Genomic DNA, 13,315 nt, shown 5'->3' with positions numbered 1-13,315 from the left:
AGAAATCTTTCAGTGGATATTTTATAAGTTGCCACAAGTAAGAGAGTAGAGAGAGCAGCTAGAGATGAAATAAATTTAAATATGCAATAAGAGCGTAATAATGTAACTAAAATAATTTTTAATTTGTTTGGCATCTAACTATTTAATTATCAAATTTAAAAACAAATTTCTGCATAAATCTAATGAATTTACACATTTTTTTTTTTTTTTTTTAACGTTTCCACTTGTCATTTAGACTTGGTTTAAATCAAAGAGGTGATTCGGCAAAATTGTATTGTAATTTAACATCAAAATAAATTCATATCGACTAATTAAGTTACATTATCGCACTAATTATGATTTAAAGTTAATCCATATCAACTGATTTAGTTACATGATTATATTAATTAAGATTTAGAATTAATCGATATCGAATTATTTTAATTAATTGAAAAGTTAACATTTAATACCTATTTATTTTAACTAGTTTATTAATTATATTATTATTATTATTATTATTATTATATTAATTAAAATTTAAAAGGGAAAAATAACTGAACGGTATCATTTACATTACGAACTAACAGCTGTTAGTGACGCTAAAAGGTATAATTTTAAAATACCTTTTCACCTTGAAACGTTTGTACCTGAAACTTAATAGGGAAGGGGAGTGTTAAAATTTAAACATACTGCGACTAAAATAAAACGAAATTCTTTTTAAGTTAAACTGTAGAAAGAAAGGAAGAAAAAATTGAAAAACAACCGGGTTGTTTACTGTATATTTTGATGTCGTATCCTCTGACCTGAGAATAGTGCACATCTGCCTGAACTAATTAAATCTATAGTGTGTCTGAGACAGCGTGGAACCATTCCAAACTTTGTCGTTCCGAAAGACAAAGCGCAATTCGTTATGAAATGTGTTGGATTACCTTTTAATCTGCATAATCTAAACTTTACACGTCATTGCTGTTTACTGTGGTCACAGCTGCCGAATGTGGTATATATAATCTTATATTGAATTTGCATAATTTAAACTTTATATTGACGAAAGCTTCAAATTCTGTAATATTAATTTATTACATGTTTCATATCTTACTAAGTTTCCATAATATTGACAAAATACTCGATCATATAATTAAGTTCGTGAAATCAGTTTTAATTATAAGCTTAAAATTAATAAAATTTGCATTTTTGTTACAGATTTCTGCTTAATTGTATGAATGTTAAAAGATTAATTATTATATATATATTTTTTTTTACAGAAAATGAAAGTTATTTTTACTAGCTAATATCTTCCTATTTCTTTCTGGTGCAGCTTCCTAACCTATACTTTGTACTGAATTAAGGGTAATAATTACATGCAGTGGCTAAAAGCACTTCAAACGACACTAAACTACTCACGTACAGGCTATAGAACCCTCTGGTCATGCATTTAAATGTTACAATTCCTTTACTGTAATGTAATATTGAAAGAAACTATTCATGTATGTACAGTATATATATATATAAAATAATTATTTAAGAAAATAAAATTTTAATAATCATCTTACGTATAAGTCGCACGTAAAGCGTTTTAAATTTCAACATATTTAAATTTTTGTATTGGTAGAGGCAGCACATCTGCAAGAGGAACAGCGGGAGTTAGTGTTAGTCACATGATCGTAGCAGCATCCAATGAGCGGTTAGAAAGTGGTGAGCTGTCGATCTGGTGGTGCCTGTGTCTAGACGAAGCATTGCACGTGGAATGGGTAACGATGGCAGAAGTCTACAATGTCTTTGCCATGCTAAACTTCCGACTGTCACACTCGCAATTGAATGAAGGGATCCGACATCATCTTATCATGGAGGTACGCTTATTTTACGTGTACTATTCATCTAGAAAATTTATTTCCTTAATTTTTTTTTTCGAATATATTTTTAATTGGACTAAGTTTTTGCTTACCTTGCGACTTTTCGAATCTAACTGATGACTGTATTACTAAAAAATTGCATATTTATAACCCATCGCACCTATGTACTGACTGTGTTACTAAAAACAATATGTAGGTCTATATAAACACAATTTTTGTTTGCGTGACTGTTTTTATATATATATATATGTTTTTTTTTTTTAATGTAGGAAATGCATTAACTCGTAAATTTTATTAAGGGCTTAAATTTCGTGTATTTAATATTCGTTTCGATGTATTATAAATTTTTCACAAAGTTAAGTGAATTTTATCTACCAATTTGTCAACTGATAAGCTTATTTTAGCTACTTTCGAGGCAAATAATTTTTATTTCGAATGTATAAGCTATAATAAAAATATTTTCCTAGAACGATAATTGTCTGAAAGCAATTTTTGTGAGGGATTTATTATATTTTTTTACATTACAAACACATTCAACGTTAATGTATTTAATAAAATATGTTCTAAAATTATTATAATTTATTTTTCTATAGAACGAATAAGATTAAGGAAAATTTATTTTAAGAATAATTAATTTTTTTTTAATAATAATAATAATAATAATAAAGAAAACGTCAATTTATTAAAGGAAAGTAAGCTTAATGTATTAGTTTGTTTACGTTTTTACCTTTCATAAAAATGTTCTTAAATTATTTTTTTTCTTTTTAAATCAAAATTAAATTAAATTATAAAAATATTTTTCATATTAAAATAAGTTTGAAATATATATTATATATATATTTTAATATTAAAATACATTAATATATTCGTAAAAGTAAACAGATTATTTAGATATTTTATATTAATTTTCTCTTTGAATTTTAATTTTAAATTATATAAGATTTAAAATGATATATTTTCGATAATTAGAAATGTCTTAAAATATCGAAATTAATTGTCTACGTCGCTTTAGTTATAAACAATTACGATATAAATTAATGATATTCGTTATAAATAACCTTAACCTTTATTGATGAATATATTGGTTTCGTAGACAAAGACTCTCCCTTTCTCTTTCTCTATGGTCAAATTTTCTCGGATTAAATATAATTTGTAACATATTTAGTAATGTAATTTGAAATTTAATTTCTATCTTCATGAAATATAATGATTTAAAGTCTGAGAAGACAAAGATAACAATAGCGCTTTACTATTCCATACGCAATTATCCTTCGATGTTATACACATATAAGCATTTAATTAAATGAAGTTTAAATTAATTCGCCAAATCCATAGATATAACTATTAAGAGTTTGATTAATTATATTTATATAATTAATTTATATTATTTATTGATAAATAAAGGTAAATTTCTTAATAGTTCTAGAGGCAGTTGCTATTTAACACATTGGAGTTTGAATTATAATTAACGTTGTTCTTCAAAATTGCTGCTTCTTTTTTTAATTAAGTATAAGTTTTCTGAGAAATTTCACAACTTTTCTAACTAAATCGTAAAGATTAACTGAATTAGAATTATCACAAGATTAATTGGCACTTATTACAAAGACGTATTACACTTCAGAAGTCAATTAATGTTGGATACCTCCCAACGTAAATCCGTCTCTGTTACTTAGAGAAGATGATCAAACCCTAATTAAGCATTAATTGGAATCCATATAAATAATCATGTTTAAGATTTATCGTAATACCTCTTGAACAGCATCCGCATTATACGTTGATGATGTAAATCCATACAGCTCTATAATAACTTTAGAAAAAAATTAAATTAAATTAACGAGCTGAACAGAATTTGTTTAAGTTTCATTAAAGTTTTTAATTATGTAGACGAGCTGAATATATAAATAATTTAATTAAGTAACATATAAATATAGATAATTACAATACAATATATATTTAGTAAATGAAATTATGAATTTTTAATTATATTCTATATTGATTTTTATATTACGTGAAAGTCGATGCGTGTAGAATAAACAAATTTCAATTTGTAGGCTGATAAATTCATTTCTGTCCGCATAAGTGGCACTACCTTGAATTCAATGACGCATAACTACTGTTTGAGGAATTGGGGTCAGAATTTGCCTATTTTATAGGCTAATTGCGGCATATGATGTCACGAACAGGTTGAAATCGCAATTACCATACTCGTGACGTCACGTAACCATTTTACACCGTCGCGTATCAACAGATGTATTTGTCCAAATCAATCATAGATCAGGCTGACGTAAATGCTATCTTCTCACTTCTCCGTTTTATCCAATCTAGAGTCACTCTGCCGTAAATCTAGTCTTTTGTTCGTCTAGTCAGCACTAACACCTTTATATCCACTAGCGGTGACAAAATGTCACTTCAAGTTAGCCAACATATTACAATTTAACTCGATTATTGCTTATTCTATGACGTTCTAATCCTTCACTCCTCCTGAAAAATTATACATGCTGCGTACATATATGTACAATTTTTTTTTCTAAATTTATATATATATATAAAGTTGCCAGTAAACAGGTTTGTGCAATTAAAAATAAGAGATTAAAATATAATTTAAATAAATTCCTAAACCATTACTTTACATCATTAGAATTTTATTTTTATTACTACTGTGTAGAAGTTTTCAATATTTTACTTCACCCTGTGTGATAATTCACTTCTAACTATCGTAGTTACGTTCCAGTTTTCTAGCAAATGAAATTATAGTAGATTGCCCTGTTTGTGCTGATATTAAATTTTAAGAATTTTTATTACAGGATTTCATAACTCAAAACTGACATATGTTTAATTAATCTAAAGAAAGAGATATAATTAACAGAGGCTGTTAATTTTCCTAGTTTTAATCCCGTTTAATTCTCTACAAGATATTAATCAGTTAAATAGTAATGATGACGATAATTATAATAAAAGAGAATGATAAGAATTCCAATTCTTTTTCCTTTTTTTAATTTCTTTATCTCTTCTACATTTCTTCATTTATTATTTCAATAGTAATGAATAAAGTCGTCATAATATATAATGTAAAATACAAAACTTACACTACTATAATCATTTTCAAAATTTATGATAATGGCCGTTCCTATTCTCACTTCAAATATATATATATTTTTTGTGAAAATATAAAATTTTACACCATAACTTATATATATATATAAATAAGATATTGTATAAAGAGATCAATAACCTCATTCTTTAAACAAGAATAAAAAAATCTGGAACAAGTGCCAAATTTAGAGTCGAGAATAATTTTAGGATAAAACCGCGAATGATGATAAAAGTGTAGCAGGCATTAGATAAACACCTTACAAAACTTCCAACCTAGTCAAATTTCCTCAGTTCTTTACGAGAAACGGATGTAATCTAAATGTTTACAACAGAAAATGTAGGAAAACTTATAATAAACAGTGCAGAGAAAAGAAATATTTGGAAGCGAATTGTTAAACAAAGTAGTCTGTTGTGTCATTCCAAAATGCATTATGTACCTCATAACTTTAAAACGGCGATAGGAAGCAGCCACATTAAAGTTTGGATGTTATCTATAGCGATTTTACTACTGGACAAGCTTAAATCTAACCACTGTAAATTCCGTGGAGATAAAGTCGTGCCGTCTGCGTGTTTCACTTCTATTGAAATTTTCGTTGTTACTCAACAATAATAGCATCTACATCATAAAGGACGGAAAGTAGGAAATCAGGCTATGAGTTTAGCTGATCGTACACAAGAGGGTTGAGATAATGGATTCTCAGACACCTTCAGCAACTTCACGCTTGTCATGTAACAAATGGCGTTATAATTACACACGGTCTACAAAGCAGTATTGTAAATCGACATTACCAAAGAAGCTAAATGTATGTTGTTGAATGTTGACAGAATTGACAAGTGCCTTGAAACATTCTAAACATACTTGCTTAACATAGCTTCGGGTTACAATATCGTAAAATGAAATGTTTGAATAAGCAAACTCTGATGATGATGATGATAATAATAATAATGAGCAAACATGCATTTTTCCTTTGTTACGCGCTCGATATTCGTTAAAAATAGTGTGGAATAGTGTCAATAACCTCTTTTCTACGTTACAATAATTAATTATGTAACGAATGGGGAAAACAAATCTCTTAATGATCAAATATATCGAGGTTTAAATTCTTTATTTCGTCAAATTCTTCTTCATTATATTACATTAAACGTATAAAAATACTTAGAGAAAAATATTTTAAATTTAATCTTTATTTTTCTGTTATTATACATAAGTTGAGAAAATAAATTTTATTTCGTTCTTATAAAAACTTTAATAATTATTTAAAAAATAATAATTTCAGTTCCTACTATTTTAAAGTATAATGATAATAAAAATATCTCGTATAACCGGAATTCCTACTGATTCAATTTCTAAAAAAAACTGAAAGAAATCCGTAATATTTAATAAAAATGTAAATGTAAGTAAATAAAAATGTTCTCAAACAAATTAAGCTTCGGTAGAAAATTATTAATACAGTAAAACCTATCCAAAAATAAAAAATAAACCTGCCTAAACTTAGCGATTTTTTTACGCTAATTGAAAAAGAACCTGTTTAAAACGGAAACCTGCCAAACCGGGGTGTAAAAAAGTATTCGATACCGTGCGATTCCGGTTTATACAGGTTTTACTGTAATTAATGAAATGTAGGCATTTAGTTATATAAAAATTTTAAAGCTAGGAAGATTATCTTTCAACTCTTATACACGTATACTATAAGTCTAAAAATATCATCTCTGGTAGTCATTAGTAATGGTTGGTCAATTCTCCTGTTTCTCTCGAAAATTTTCGATTCCTCTAATGACAAGAGAGTAGTATTGCAACAAAAATAATATATTTAAAGAATAGAAGTAACTTAGTTCTCTTACAGTTAATACTGATAAAAAAAACACGTTTTATATACTCTTGTTTTATATTTATGTATGTTATATTACTTTGATATTCAATCGAAACTATTCTTAACAGCTGTTACACAATATAGAAGCTATTATCTTTTCATTATCCTTCTGTTTTGGTTGAATTCGGGACAGATTGATCGAAGAACGATGGCTCTTTTCTTGTGAGGTGGCCATAATCGGGTAAGTATCGATTAACCTTTTACTTTTTGCCCAATTTTGCCGACAACTGGATAATAATTAAGAAGTATGAGTGAAAAGGATGGGGCATGGTTTCTCTCGTACTCGTAAAGCTTTTTTATTATTATTTTTAATTTTTATCAACACGTTGCTTAACTTATTCCCTAAAATTAATTCGTCTCATAAAAGACTTTTCTTAATTAATTTTTTAATGGTTCAAATAATTAGTTATGTTATTAGTAAACAAGATTTCCAGATATTTTTCTCCCTTCAGCTTTCTTACTCGGTTATTAAATGCTATTTGCGTTGTAAAAGATTAAAATATTCGTATATCACTCGGCTGTAGTTTAAAAAACAAATCCTATCTAAAAAAATTTAATAGTAACAAAGTTAATAAACTGTCCTCTAACAATTAAATGTATTTATGCATTAAAGTTATAATTAAATTTTCAAAAGATGATGGTATTTTTCTTCTAATTAATTAATCTAAAAAAGGGGAGTGTATATTTAAGCGGAGTAATTAAAAATTTATATTTAAAAAAAATATATTAATTATTTAAAATTTAATACTCGATGATATTTATTTAATCTCTTTAAAATTATTATTATATTGGGCGGTATGTATTTAATTTTTTCTTCTATTCTAATTTAAATTTTACTTTTATAAAAGAACTCAAATAATTATCAGGCTTTCAGTAATGACACTGTAATTTAAATTTCTTAATTAATTATATAATTAATTAATTATAATTAAAATTTTAAATGTCAACACTTACCGCCATCTATTGATCAATTTTATCGTCAGCAACTTTTAATTTCGAAAATAAAATTAATAGAGTATATATATATATATATATATTATATCTTATACGTTATATATCATCCAACAATAACATTTTTCTTTATTTATAAATTTTAAATCTATAACAAAGGACATCAATAGAAAACAGTAAGATATGATAGTTACTGCTTGAAACGATGCCTCAATTCAGTCAATCATTATTATATTGATTGATAAAGTAAAAAAAAATATATAGGGTTATATATATGATTCTTATATATAAATTCTAAACTATATTTCAGTATCGATTTTTTTTTCCTAGTAAAGAAAAATTTCCTAGCTTTTAAAAATAGTCGAAACTCTACAGAAAAATGTCATTTTTATTTATTTATTTATTTATTTCTATTCTGTAAATCTACTTACTTTCCTCTTATCAACAGCTACGGTTGAAAGAAGTAAAGTAACAAAATGGATTTATATGTATATTATGATATTAAAAAATAATAATATAATTTAGCTTATATATTTTATTCCTTTAACTGTAATTCAATTATTTTTATGAATTAATTTTTAGTCATTTATCCTGTTTTTTTTTTTAACTTTTTAATTTATTTATTGTTAAATAAAAGGCACTCCTCTCATATTCTGCATTTATATAATTTTTTCTTCTCTTTACCTTTTTCAATACATCTAAAAATAGAAAAAAATTCTGAGTAGAATGTTGAATATCCATTCAAATTATGGAACAAGAAAAGAATATTTTTAGAATTCGAGAATTTAAAATTCGCTTTAGAAATGATCCGATATTAATGAAATTTTTCACGAATTTTTTTAAAAAATTTATATTAATTTTAATAAAAATATTATTATTAAATATTCTTTTATAAAGCCTAAAGTTTTTTTTTTAATTTTATTTTATTACTATTATTTTTTTTTAGTTAATAATATCAACAGTGTTTTTAAAACTTTATTGTTCCTTCCATCTAATTATTCTTTTTTTTTTTTATTATATATTCTTTCCTTAATCGAAATTCATACAAAGTTTTCTACTTGAATATTTGTTATTCAAGTAATCTAATCATAAAAAACAGTAGAGAAAATAAAACCAATATCACAGATTATTAAAATAATCTTAGGTGTTTACATTTTAAATATTAATTTAAGAAAGTATATATTAGGTTTCTCTAAGAATAGATTTTTTAAATTATTATTATTATTATTATTTTTTTTTTAGTAGAAACCTTTTGGGATGGGAATGAACTGAATTTTTTTACATGTAATTCAACCAACCAATAAATTGAATTGTATCTTGAAATGGTCTTCTAAAAATAGTACATTGATTTAATTTTTATCCGGTTTCTTAGTAAAAATTATTATTTATTTTATATTTTATGATATTTACTTGCATAATTAACTGTTTTTTTAAATATTTTTATTCTTATCTTATTTATATCATTTTTTTTTTAAATTTCAATTTCGATTCGGGTTTACTCGATGAGGAAGTTTTATTAACATTTTTATATGAATATAAATTTAATTTTTAGCGAACGAAATTATGTTTGTACTGTACATTAGTAAAAGTTTCTATTGCAAACACATGCAAATAAATCTAGCATTTTATATGTTAATTCTAATTACCTTAGCGAAAAGTAATAATTTATTGTTATTATTATCAATATTTTCATTGCATAAATAGTATTTTAAAAAAGTATTCAAATCATTTAAATATAATTGGATGCTTTAGAATTCAAAGTATTGATTTTATAATGGTAATTATATAAAATCTTCTTGGAAGATATATATATATAGGCCCTATACTATATTGGATTTATATAAAGGAGAAAGGTGCATCTGGAATAGAGAAAGTTCATCTTCTTCATCAAATATTTATCCAATACGTATGTCTTCTTAGAGTTGTAGTAACTCTCTTTCGCAGTTTTGCTAACTATAGCGAAAGTTCTTCACAGGAAATTTTAGATTTGTTAGTTCACTTAAAATGAGTGACCTCAATATTGGATCAGAGCCCAAAAGTTCAGAACCACTGCTTAGATTTATCTTCGCTTCCGAGTTCTGAGGTTCTTTCTTCTTAATGATGCCCTGATGTTACTCTTTCTTCTCTACTTTCCTTCTTAGTTCATTTTGTTGTTTTACTTTCTAAACTGCTATAATATTATCTTGCTTCCGATCACAAAAGAACTTTATATTATAAAAGTTTTCCCATTCATAAAAAAGCATCAAAATTTTTCATTTTCTTCCATTTATTTTTGATCATAGACTATGTAACTCAATACTAAGTTATGTAATCAACAGATATTTCGATGTACTGTACATTTTCTTCTGTACGTTATTATTATTATTATTATTACTTTTTTTTACTTCCATAACATCATGCTTATTACACAACAAAGTAGTATTAAAGAATCCATACAGTATGTCACTTTATATATATTATTTTGTATTCATTTTTATGTGTTCTTGTACCAAATAACGTGTAGGATGCAATCGTCTTATATATCACGAACGATACGGTTTCACGTCAATAATTATATTGTAACAATTGAAACATAAATAGATTACATAAGGGCTTCAAGAAAAATAAACAGAATATTTTTTTGAAAAAAATAAAAACAATAATAAATTATACTCAATTGAAATCTCATCTAAACCACGTATCTGGACAATTTTAAATATTTAATTTAAATGCAAATAAAAATTTTCATTTTATTTTAGTAAGAAAGGGATGTATTTAAATAACATCATAATTTTTGTTAGAAATGATAAATTGACAAAAAGAATGGGGAGAAGAAGAAGGGGTAAAAAAAAAAGTCATAAGGTTCTTACATTATGAAGAATAATTCTTCTTTGTTCTTATAAACAATTCTTCTGTTAACAAGAATTTTTGTTAAATCAAGAAAAAAAAAGAATAATAGCTTAATCGAAAAAGAATAGAAATGCATTAAATTTACCAGATTTTTAAAAGGATGAGAAATCAAAGATGAGAATAACGAAAAGACATCAACAAAAGAATAGTGTTTAGCAAGAAAAAAATATTAATGGAGTAAATGAAAAAAAAATAATAATAATAAAAAAATCGACTTTCTTTGTCATTCGAAGTCATTGAAAGTTATACTTTAAAAAGAAGAAAGTTATTACTTTTTGAAGTAATAAGTATTTAATCTTTAATTAGAACATATTTAAATATAAAAATTAAAATTGTTAAATAACTACTTAACGTGTCGTTATCATTATATTAATAAATGAATTAATATAGTTAATAGTGAGTAATTACAACTAATAACTTATTTTAGTTACATCCATTAGTGAGTAAGAGAGACTAGACGATGATAATTTTTATTACTGAATCAAATGGAAAATTTTAATGTTACTAAAGACAATTATTTATTATAAGAAACAATTAAATTTTCTATACTTCCATTTTTTTTTTATATATCATTTCTTTTAATATAGATTGCTACGAAGAAAAATGATATAAAGTAAAACTTTTTGTCATTTATCTACGTGACATATGTCAAATTCGTTTTATCCCCAGTAATGGGGTAAGATGACGTGCATTTTTAGAGAATTTTCTGTTGACAAAAGTCACGTATAAATTCTAAAACACTTTCATAAATTTTATAATTCTTCAGACCGTTACATTTGACATTATTCTATGCAATGAATAGCGCATGTAAGAATACACGAATAGTATACGTGCTAATTAGACTTAAATTAAACAACTTAATTAGTTTATTTTCAATTCATATTTGTTATACGAACAAGCAATTTTATGAATTAATTTTTATGTGATTTACATATTATTTTAGTAAATATTTACATTAAGAAAAATAAAAGTTATAAATTAATTAAACAACGAAAAATATAGTTTAAATATTCGTGTTATTAACGAAAATATATCTATTCATCGTAAACATTACGTAAATATTAGAAAATAAATAACACTTACTGTATTTTTACACTTGATTCCATTGCTAGAATGATAATTTAATATCTGGAAATTCGTTACGTTTGATTTAACAGTAAGAAAATAAAATATTCCTTAATAATTTTTTTTATTATTCTGTTTATTTACTGTAACTATTGACACTACATTCTCGCCGAATGCTTTATATTTTATCTCGTTAAAAAATAAATAAGAGTTCTTCATATTGTCTAATGTCCCTTAATATTACCTTTTTATCTTTCCAAAACAGTGATGCAGGAAACACAAGTCTAAAGGGTAATTGCTTCCAAATTTTTAAACAACGTTTATCGGATGGACTGTGACTCCGCTACAAAGTTATATATAAATCCAATTTTAATAGAAACAAACAGGAAAATTAATGTTAATTTCCATGTTGTGTCTTCTATTTATTGTTATTGCTGTTTTTGATAATTCTCCTTCGTACTTAACAATATTAAAACACATTGCTGTACGAGGTAGGATGGTGTTTTAGTTATTCTGCATTGTTGAACACACCAGAAAGCTTTTTGCAACTGGAAGCTAACTAATTTTATCATAAATTGTTTTAGTATATTTTTAAAAAATTAATTAAAATATATATAAGTATATATTCATTTGTAAATTCGGTTTATTTAATTGTTAAATATTTATTCCACCGTTGTATTCTTATTGACATTAGGTGTTTAAATTTGAATTTTAAATAATGAGACTATAGAGAAGTATTTAAGAATAGGAACTGAAATTACTTAATAATTACAACATTCTAAATTTAAAATGATAAGAGATAACAAAGATAAGCTACTACAGTAACACGTCATAACGTCTGAGTGATTTTACTTAATCGTATCTTCATTCGATTTTGTCACATATTGGGGATGCATTCTTAAAGTTGATCTCATGGCTCTTATAGATTTTCACGACTGTAAAGTACTTTGATGAGTCATAGAGAGAGAGGAGACGATTGTTCTGCCCCTTGCTCTATCACTCAGTAATCCCAATTCCAACGTGTCACATGCATCGCTGCACCACACGCTGATCACCATCATTTCTTGCAAGCTGTTTTAGGTTTTATTGTTCAAAATAGTTTAATATATAAAATAGAAAAATGTTATTAATGTTTTCTTAAAATCTATTAACCGTATTTTAAAACTTTCGCTCTTCAAGATCATCTTAAAATCACCCACATTTAGTTTGATTTCTTCTTATATCTTCATTAAATAAACATTATTAATATAGATAAATATCTCAAATTCTATCAGATTTAAAAATTGAATTGAAAATTACGTAAATGTATAGTGATATTTAATTGCAGCACCGCTTAGAATACCGAATTATTGTTTAATGAGTGTCAATCCAATAAAATCTAAACTAACTTTAAACACTTTGACAGTTACAAGAATTAGTTAACATTTCTGAATGCTTAATATTGTGATTGTCAAGAAAGGGCGTTATCGAATAATGATAATGTCAGATTTATTGCATTATTCTACGATTAAAATGATCATAGGATATCTCATTGAGATACTTAAGATTCACTTTAACTCATTATCAATAGAAGTGATTCTTATAAAATTGATTTCATCTAATCTACAACATAATTTT

The 13,315-nt window shown here is 25.3% G+C and overlaps 1 protein-coding gene across 2 annotated transcripts in view; it reads left to right on the top strand.

Moving 5' to 3' along the window:
• Positions 1 to 1,668: 1,668 nt before the first annotated feature.
• LOC136988656 (chondroitin sulfate N-acetylgalactosaminyltransferase 2-like) overlaps positions 1,669 to 13,315 on the top strand; it is a 34,715-nt gene continuing 23,068 nt past the window's right edge. Inside the window, exons 1-2 of one of the 2 annotated variants that reach the window (XM_067286566.1) lie at positions 1,708 to 1,826; positions 6,862 to 6,974. Coding sequence is in view for 1 of the 2 variants with exons in the window: in XM_067286565.1 (XP_067142666.1) it covers positions 1,795 to 1,826 (32 nt within the window). In the remaining variant the exon portion in view is untranslated. Of the gene's footprint in view, positions 1,827 to 6,861; positions 6,975 to 13,315 lie in introns of both variants that reach the window. The other variant, XM_067286565.1, reaches the window with a different exon arrangement.

Source organism: Centruroides vittatus, unplaced genomic scaffold (genome assembly GCF_030686945.1).
Source record: "Centruroides vittatus isolate TY-2023 unplaced genomic scaffold, ASM3068694v2 scaffold_373, whole genome shotgun sequence".
In the NCBI taxonomy this organism is placed as follows: Eukaryota; Metazoa; Arthropoda; class Arachnida; order Scorpiones; family Buthidae; genus Centruroides; species Centruroides vittatus.
Note: the sequence above shows the minus strand (reverse complement) of the source record. Positions and strands in the feature narration are given on the sequence as shown.